Source organism: Carassius auratus, chromosome 27 (assembly GCF_003368295.1).
Source record: "Carassius auratus strain Wakin chromosome 27, ASM336829v1, whole genome shotgun sequence".
NCBI lineage: Eukaryota > Metazoa > Chordata > Actinopteri > Cypriniformes > Cyprinidae > Carassius > Carassius auratus.
This window is the reverse complement of record NC_039269.1, coordinates 6654427-6664203: the sequence shown is the minus strand read 5'-3', so window position 1 is coordinate 6664203 and position 9777 is coordinate 6654427. Positions and strand designations below refer to the sequence as shown.

Here is a 9777-nt window from a genome sequence, read left to right as displayed (position 1 = left end):
TTAAAATATTAACGGGAATATATTTTGATTTCTTAAATTAATTTCTGATTAACATTTTCTTAAATACTATTTTTAAACAAAGATTTTTTTTAGAAAAATATTTGTAAAAAATGATGAGAACAATATAAAAAATAAGTTAAGTCTTTATATAAAAATAAGTCTTTATAAAGCAAAACCATTCCTAAATTGATTATTAAAATAAATATTACATTTTGTAAATTTTGAATTTTGATATATATATATATATATTTTTTTTTTTTTTTACATGCACAACTTAGACAGCCCTAAAAATGCATTTAACAAACAAATAAAAGAAAAAAAAAGTTAAAAAAAAGAAAAAGAAAAAGAAAAGAAATTATGACCCCAAATGTGACCCCTCTATAACACAATTAGGTGCATTAGAGACAAACACATGTATCTGATGTAGCTACCATGAGAAAAGTCATCATGTCCATCAGATAAATCATTGCACGCGCAGTCAGTTATCTTTCTCGTCTGTAGTAAACGTTTTTCACGGCACACCTGCTGGAACTCACCTGAGCGACAGATGACTGCTGAGATCTGCTTAAACAACGAGACATTCTTGTTTTAGGAGAAATAAACCATCCTCAGCACGTTTATAGTCATCATGAGACAGAATAACATCAGGCAATAAACCGACACATCCTATTGGAAGATGTCTGATACCTGCTTGTGTCCTCTGCAGGGTTTCCCGACGGATGAAGATGAAGATGATGGCTGTGATGGTGTTTGATGACGTGCGCAGTTCTGATCAGCGGACTTTACGCAAATTAATTTCAGCGGAGATATTTAATTGCATTCAGAATCTTGCTCATAAAACAATCGCAGTGCAAAAAAAAAAAAACGACACTGAAAATATTTAAATAATCTTCAAACGACATTCTCTGTAGCCTGCCCTTCCTTGGTAGCGTTGCGATAAATTATTAAAAAAATAAATATCCAATAAAAATAAACCGGAAGATCCGAGTCCTTTCGCTCCGGAATCCTACACCTTAAGATGAATGTGAATAATAAATGCTGAGGTTTGTGATATCTGATAAAAGTGAGACCGTCTGCTCTTTACGAGAGACTGGTGTCCGTCTGTGGGTGTGTCGAGACGCTTATTGGTCCAGGAGATGATGCTCGGAAGTGCGAGTCGTTTAGGCGATTCGGTTCTTTTGAACCGCTTTTTTCTGATGGGCGAAATTTGCGATTCACTTTAAACGATTCATTAAACGGAAACGGTTCGTTTGCAAAAAAAGAATTAAATCGAAAAACATTTAAAAAAAGACATAATTCTTGTAATTTCTGTGATAAAAGAAACTAAATTACCTGTTGGTGTTCTGTTTCCAAACTCATATGAACTGATTTAATTTCAGCCAAGACGAGATTTTAGCATAAACAAAATTAATAACACCAAATAATCAAAAACATGTTTTTAGACATGTATTAGAACAATGCAATGCAATTAATCAAAAACTGTGGCATTAGCATGATTTTGAATATGATTAGGACTGACAACATAAACAAGACAAATATTTATAAAAGCAGAAACCTTTGTACATGATAATAAACAAGACACATATAACACAAATACTGTAACAAGTATGTTTCTGAACACAAGTAGAGCCATTTCTGACATGGCAACTATAACAAACATACTATTTAAAAAAAACTTGTTTTTGGACAATAATAGGCCTATAACACTTAGTCGAACTTGAACTTGTAATTACCATGTTAACTACACAGTACCGTGGTATAAAGGGCCCTACAGTGGAGAAAAAAAAGCAAGGGACAAATCTAAGGGCTCACAACATCTGATAATGTAGGCTACATTGTGTTTCATAAGCGTCTGTCTCTTATCCAGATCCCACGCTCTAGTTTTTCTCCAACAGACGTCCCCTCTGGGTAGATTCACCCCGAATAAATGATCGCATCAATCTGTGGGGTCAAGTTACATTGCTTTACTTGCTTAGCTCACATTGTTCACCGAGGTGAAACGTGAAGGTGTTAGAGTATCAGATAATGGAGGAGGTTCACATGATGAGAATGCATCAATGATTACATGCCTGGCATTGCAGACGACTCAGGTTTAACGTTAGCTCTGTTGACATGGTTTAATGATGCAGGGTGTTGTTTTCCTCCAGTTCCATGCGTGACACATGCCAACATGTTTCTCTAAGCATATTCAATATAAATAATGGTCATTATGTTGCAATATAAATGTCTGTGCATCAGCTAGATCATATTCTAACATGATGCTGCTGTCAGATTCCTGTGTGTTGTTCTGGTGAAGTGAAGCTGAACTCTTCTGTGTGTCTGCAGTCTTCACTAATGAGAACTGGGACGTGATGTTTACTGGCTCTCTCCAAAATCCACTTCAAATCAGGCTTACAGCTGGTTTCTTTAGGAGAGCTTTCATTCAGTTTCTTCCTCTTTTGAACCTTGAATTAATATTTGATCATGATGGTTCATCCTATCTTAACAGAAGCTCGGAATGTGAAGCTGAAGCTTATGTCAGCATATAAAGAGCTCATTGTTGTTATTATTAGACATAATGAATTTCAGCAGGATGGAAGAGAGAATTTCTATTACATAATACAAACAATATTATACTGTGGTGAGTTCAAGTGTATTGCATATGAGACTTAGGTCTCTGTGTTTATCACCTTGTGGGTGTTTTCAAACTGCTTGGTGTTTCTAAATCATGCAATCTAATGATCCTCCTTACCCAACTCCCCCGCCCCTAAACCTAACGTCACTATGACGTCATCCAATCAGGTATCATGGTGTAAGAACATCCTGATCTGGTAACCCCATTACTTTCCTGCAGAAACCTATACTTGTTGCATATAAACATTGCACCTTTTGCCCTGCACATTTATTCACCTGTAAAATTCATTTTCAGCAGTAGATGGCGCTTGATGCAAGGAATTGGAACAGAAATGCGTGCATTACTTGAACCAGTCAGTATAATATATAAATTCATGTTATTCATTCATGCACAACATTTTGCAAGTTGCAGTTTCTTGGAATGTTAAAAACAAACTCTGTTTGGTTGCTTCTCATTGACAAGCAGACTCTCTCTAAAAGTGGGCGTTTCTCAGCTAGAAGTTGCAATGCACTTATTAACGTGATGCTGATTAGGAAACTTCTGGCGACATGACTCAAATATTAAGTACAAAACAATGTATATATGCCATAGTAATGCCTTATTAAACACTATCACTTGCATGAGTTCCTTTGCACAATTGCTTAAATAGAAATGAAATGAAGCATTAAATATTTCCTATTTTAAGACGCCATAAGCATTTGAGGAGGTTTGTGAAACTGTCCTGTCCTTCAGACTCGGAGCTGTAGGATGATTTACAGCACACCATAATCAATCCCAATCAATACATGATGTGTCTCTTAATCAGAGACCGAAAATAAACCACAGTGACACGTTTACAGCCGCACAAGGAGAAAATAAACCGAGCCTGACCTTTCACCCCTTCTGAATCAAGACAGTTTGTATTGATGAAGACATGATGCACTTTCAATCAATAATGTTTTTTCAGGTCGGATGTTGTTGATGTAATATTTTTGGAACGTTCTCATAACATTATTAATGTTTGATAAATGGGATGTTGTTGTTTTTTAACAAATTAAACTAATGGACTGGTGAATCTGAGAGACTTCTTATACAGTACCTGATTAATTGTGAAAGAGCAACATATAATAGCCTACAGCTGAGAGAAAAAATCCTTTATTGGGTAAATATTTCCTTGCTAAAAACCAGTCCAGAGTAAGAAACATTTACAGAGAAATCCCTGTTTGTATAGTTTTGCCCTTTCAATATAAAAAAAGCACCTACTAATCCCAAACCGACTGTAAACATCACAACAAAATCAATAAAGACAGACAATAGAGTCTCTGGTACGAAAATAAATCAAGGCACACTTGCTCCAGTTATCACTGACAAAACTGTGGACAAACGCATAACACAATGCAATGCAAAACATTTAAAAATAATATTAATAAATATCATCCAACCAGTTCACATCCACAGTATAAAGACGAATAGAAATTTACAATAAAAATAAGGAAGTTTGTTAATAAATACACATGCCTGATTCATCCACATAATTGACTGAAGTAGAAATTAAGATTGTAAACAGAACTGAAATGAATGTGGCTTGAACTAAAATAAACAAGAAAACCTGGTTTTACTTAAATCTCAACAATATTGCACTGATACTAGTTTTGTGATTAAATCTCAAAAACAAGTCAAGGTCATATTTTCATCCCAAAATCTTAAGGACACACACACACACAAACACACACACACACACACACACACACACACAAAGATTTTGCATAAAGACACTGAACACAATTTTTCAGTAGTCCATTTGGTATAGCTAAGCAAATACATTTCTCTCTCTTTATTATTATTATTATTATTAAAGGCATAACTGTCAAATAGATATTTAACCATTTAATAAAAACATTATTTTGTGCATTCCACTAATGGAAAGTTTTGAAAAATATAATATTAAAATAAAATATAATAAACTACAATAATATTAAATATATTTAATTGTATTAAATAATTAATAAAATATTATTTTACACATTCCATTGGTGAATATTTCGGGATGGAAATATTACGCAAACAATGAAAATATTATATTAAAATAAAAAATATGATATTGTACATAATTATATATAATAATGTATTAAATAACTATGTTATTGTTATAATATTTTTATTTTTTATTTTTTTATGACCTTTTAGATTCTGAGGTTAAATATGTTCTTGACAGGTTTTGTGAGACTGCTGTATTTCTAGACCAGCGCGTAATCGAACTGTCCCCGCTCCAGACCGTCTTTAGGATCAGACCAGGATGAGGACGGCATGCTGCTGTAGGGGTCCAGGAGAATCCGGAAACAGCGCACCAGCAGAAACACCAAAAACAGCAGCAGGAGTCCCACGAAACACAGAGCCGTGATCTGCTCTATGTCCGGAGCCAGCAGGAGCCCCGCCGAGGCCCCGGGGCCCGAGACAGGAGCCAGAGACTGCAGCTCGTGCTTCATCAGAGGGTTTTCACTCATCTTCACAGTTCAGAGATGAGACGAGTCCGGTTTCTGAGGCTGAGGGAGGATCTCAGTCCTATGTTTCTCCTAAACATGGCAACGAGATTAAATGAGACACCTCATGCTTCTTATGTTTCTCCTGACAGGGTTATTACACTTAAAACATAAAAAACTTCTTCAATACAAACTTATTTTATTTCAACTAGTTCCCAAAGGAACATTTCTAATTTCATTTAGTTTAACCTGATGTACTAAAATAACTAAAACTGAAATATTAAATTCATTTTAGAATCATAAAATGTTCATTACTTATATATAACTGAAATAAAATAAAAATGCAACTTTTAATTATTTCAAAATATTTTAGTTTAATAATTCAAACCAAGACAGAAATATTTAATTCATTTTAAGAAGTAAAAAAAACAAAAAAATATTTTATTACATAAAATAAAGTTAACTGAAATTAAATAAAATACAAATAATAATAAATTAATAAATAAAACATATTTTTACAGCTAGTTGCCAAGGGAACATTTCTCATTTAATTTAATGTAATTTAACTCTATGTACTAAAAAAACAAAAACAAAAAATATATAAATATTTAATTCATTTGAAATCCATAAAAAAGTTTATTATTTAAAATAAAAGAAATATTTATAAAATTATCTTATTACTTTTAATTTAGTTACTTAAAAAAAGTTTCACTTGATAATTTAATTAAATAATTAAACCTCATATAAAAATTTATAAAAAGACATACAACAAATTGAATACAATTTTAACTAAAATTAAAACGAAAGCAGAAAAATTTAAACTAATTCTAAAAACTATAATAGTAACTGAAATAACATGAAACTCAGTAATCTCACACGTGTCTCCTGGTGAGTTTCAGAAGAAGTGTTGATGTCTCAAACTGTGAAAATCATACATGCATACATGCAATCAATGTCCACATAAATTTGATAGCTCTAAACTACCACAGGGCTCGCAAAATCAGTCCTTAAGAAGTCTTAAAGCCTTAGATATAGTTGCATCGAGTTAAAGACCATAACAAGTCTTAAATACCTTAAATGCTTTATTAAAGTTCAGAATAATAATAATAATTTAATGTGGTCTTAAAATTGGGGACAGAAACACAAAAATAGTGATATGGACAAATGTCACAATTAAACGTCAAAATATCATTGAATAAATATGGGCACAGCCCGTTTCAAAGTAAAAACTCTGCATGTGTGTTTTTATATCTGATGGGAAACGACTGTCTTAAGAAAAGTTTCAAAGGTAGGATATTGTAATTTCATCTTACCTGTAATGTCTGATAAAGTTTGCAGCTGCTTTGTTTACAGCCGTCACCAGGAAAACCGCTATATTCCTGACGTTTCAAAAGCGACACCTGCTGGCAGAGAATGAACTTGCATTTCCAATAAGCCTTTCTGCTGTTTATGTTCAGATCAATGCAGAAATCAGCCCATGTTTTTACACTGCAAACATACAATGTGAAATAAGCTCATGTTTGATTCATCCCTTTGTTTTAAATTGGTTTAAATTCTGACTTGATGTTTATCATTTTATAAGACTTTCTGTTTTGTGAAAACTTGTATCTGATGTTAATCATGCTATTTTACGGTTTTATGTTACCATGATAATGTCCTACATACCCCGCTCATATGACTAATTAAATTAATTTGTACAGGTTTTCTTGGTCATAAAAATTAATTAATCGCGATTAATCACTTTCAAAAAGTTTTTTTTCTTTACATAATATATGTATGTGTACTGTGTATATTTATTATGCATATATAAATACACAAAGATACAGTATGGATTTTGAAAATATTTACATGGTTACACATATATATATATTCATACTCTTATATTTTATATAAATATATTTTTATATATAAACTTAACCTATTTTTCTTAAATATATAAATACATGTGTTTGTATTTTTAAATATAACAGATTAAAACCACGATTAATTGTTTGACAGCACTAGTTATTATACTTGCTTACATTTATTTATAAAGATTTTTGATTGATGTTTTGACTCCTATGCAATTGTCTACATTAATAAATGGCCTTTTTAAGCTAGAGTTCAATTTATTTTGTGTTTCCAAAATCTGAAGAGTGCCTGTCTGAAGGGCAACCAGGGATTTAGAAATTTTGCTGAACTATTGTCTAACTATTTTTATCTGAGATTAAGTTGATACTGAACATATCTGAACTAGGATTGAGCAAATAATGTTTCCTCTAGAATAACTTTCCCAGGTAAACATGCCATCAGCAGTTACTTTACCTCACAAGAAATCAGAAAATCAGACTGATGCAACAGGATCTCCATTCACAGCTCAAATCTCAGAGGAAACTAGCTACAAACTACATCCAGCCCCGTCCACATCTTCAGCTGAACTGCTGTTTATATGGACATGCTTTGACACGCTCTTCTGTGGCTAATTGCACAAGCAGCTTCATATTCAGGTGTCTGAGATAATCGCTGAAAGCTCAAACAGGAAAAAAGCAGCTATTTCCAGCTGGAACGTGACAAGAAACGCCACCCTGTGAATAAAGAGAGAGGCGTAAATCTGGGTCGATCGGGATCTCAAAACACTGTGGATCAATAATGGACACATAAAAGAGAAATAAACCAGGTCACCTCTTCAGCACGGCGCGAGAAGAGCAGATCAGTGAGGAATATTAAAGCTCACAGGCTGTGTTACAGTGAGCGGCTCCAGTAAAACTTCTCTTCGAGGCCTGGGTGACAGCTCAGCACTCTGATGGGATGGTTTTCACAGCGTTTCGCTCCATGTTCATCAGCAGTAAATACAGCCTCGGACTCCCTCTGACTTTATTAGGACGGTGTATGTGTGCAGACAGCTGATTCCTGTCCCAAAGACAGCGGAGTTAATAATAACTAAAGGGTTAAGGGCGGGTCAAAAGGCATCTACATATACACATTTAGCAAAGATGAAGTCAGATAATAACAACTTTAATAGCGGACCACCAGTAAGACCATACTACAGTATAATAACGGTATTATATCAGATCAAAAAATAGTGACAGAATCAACCTCGCTATATTAACCTGAATAAGTTAAGTCATTCGTACTTGATATAATAATGGCACATTTTTTATAATCTGAAATGTTGGAAAATTTATTAACATGTTTTTCAATGCATTTGTGTGCGAAAAAATTTGTATATACTGAATACACTCACGCACACACACACACACACACACACACACACACACATATATATATATATATATATATATATATACACACACACACACACACACACACACTATTTTAGGATAATTTTCCATCTACTAATTACTTGAAAGTCAAAAGCATTTTAATAAAAAAAACTGATTTAAAGTTGAATTATATAATTATTTTCCTTCTATAAAAATTTCTATCATATCACTATATAAAGCGTAAAAAAAAAACTCTTAAAAAGGGTATGAATGTTGTTTGAGAAGGAAATCCTGCGAGTGCAGAAACAGACACAGATCGATAGCAGAGCTGATCGATCCTCTCACAAACTATAGATAAATCATTGCTTGCTGTCTATGCACCGGATAACAATATATGACAGAGCAAAATACCTAATTATCAACTTTTAACTTAGTAATATACAGTACACACATTCTTACAGAGGCAGTAAAATATTACATCATGTATGTATATTATATAACATATTGGCATATTATTTTAAATAACATTTGACAATTTTGTTACAAAATATGGGCCTGACTGTAAATTTAATTAATGTAGTCTTATAATCTGACGACATCAACAATATCCTATCTTTACAGTGCATTACACAGGCTTTACAGGCGTCAACAAGTGTTAGCAAGTTTTCTGTTCACAGTGAAATTCAGTTTACTCTGTGACAAATATATAGTATAAAAACAATGTAGACTATAACATTTCTCATATTTTTAGGAGCCTATGATTCCACGTAATTTGACAGTTTTCGTGATACTTTTAAAATAATGAAAGCTTTAAGATTGCATGAAAAGACTTAGTTTAATAAATAAAAACATAACATACCTGCGTTGAGGGTCCGGAGCGCGTGCTGGTCTGGCAGATCTCTCTCGCGCGCTCTCGATACTCCCTCACGCGCTCGCGTGCGATTGGCTGAGCATCGGTCCACAGGGACGCGCGCGCATGTAACCGTGGCTAGTTGTCACAATTTTATACATGACTGGGTGAGAATGTCTGAAATGTGAATTAGTCTTAAGGTGGAAAAGTTATCTTCAATAACGTAGCCTGTATCTGTAGGCTAGCTACTTAAAATTTGATTACATTGCAATAATAGCAAATAAAGCTTGTATTATTGCTCAATTGAAAATGTAGGAATATTAAACAAAATATACAACTGTTATTGTCGGCTAATTGTAAATAATGATTGTAAAAATACACGCAAAAGACGTGACAACTTGCCCCGGTCTTTACTACTGTTAGATATTCTAATTTGAAATCAATGTCAGTCTTGTTTTAAGCATGTTTTGATATTTTTACTGGAACACGAGACAAAATTACTTTTTAAGAAAATATTTCAATTTAACTTCAACACTAAATTTTATTTTATTTAGCATTTTGTTTTATTTATTATTATTTATTTATTTTATTTTTCAAATTATTTTGTTGTATTTAAGCAGAAAAAAAAGAATAACAGAAAGTATGGAAATA

At 33.1% G+C, this 9777-nt stretch overlaps 2 protein-coding genes across 8 annotated transcripts in view; both read right to left on the bottom strand.

Moving 5' to 3' along the window:
- The window catches only part of cers4b (ceramide synthase 4b), a 23352-nt gene extending 22243 nt beyond the window's left edge, over positions 1-1109 (bottom strand). The window contains exons 1-2 of one of the 2 annotated variants that reach the window (XM_026205472.1): positions 688-1109; positions 537-561 (exon numbers count right to left, since the gene is read on the bottom strand). The gene's annotated coding sequence lies outside the window, so the exon portion shown is untranslated. The remainder of the gene's footprint in view (positions 1-536; positions 562-687) is intronic. The other variant, XM_026205473.1, reaches the window with a different exon arrangement.
- Positions 1110-3750: 2641 nt separating this feature from the next.
- Positions 3751-9436, bottom strand: ctxn1 (cortexin 1). 6 transcript variants are annotated; one of them, XM_026205489.1, is made up of 5 exons: positions 9136-9436; positions 7735-7962; positions 7378-7637; positions 6387-6561; positions 3751-5166 (listed from the first exon to the last, which is right to left on the bottom strand). In XM_026205489.1, the coding sequence occupies exon 5, from the start codon at positions 5095-5097 to the stop codon at positions 4831-4833; it is 267 nt and encodes an 88-aa protein (XP_026061274.1). In that variant the 5' UTR covers positions 5098-5166; positions 6387-6561; positions 7378-7637; positions 7735-7962; positions 9136-9436; the 3' UTR covers positions 3751-4830. The 6 variants fall into 6 exon arrangements, with proteins under 6 accessions (XP_026061274.1, XP_026061272.1, XP_026061270.1 ...); XM_026205487.1 differs by having other exon boundaries at positions 6387-6476; XM_026205485.1 differs by having other exon boundaries at positions 6387-6473.
- Between the last annotated feature and the right edge of the window lie 341 nt (positions 9437-9777).

Bases quoted from the DNA above. Each gene is read 5' to 3' on its own strand.
- ctxn1 (XM_026205489.1), bottom strand. From the start codon at position 5,097: ATGAGTGAAAACCCTCTGATGAAGCACGAGCTGCAGTCTCTGGCTCCT.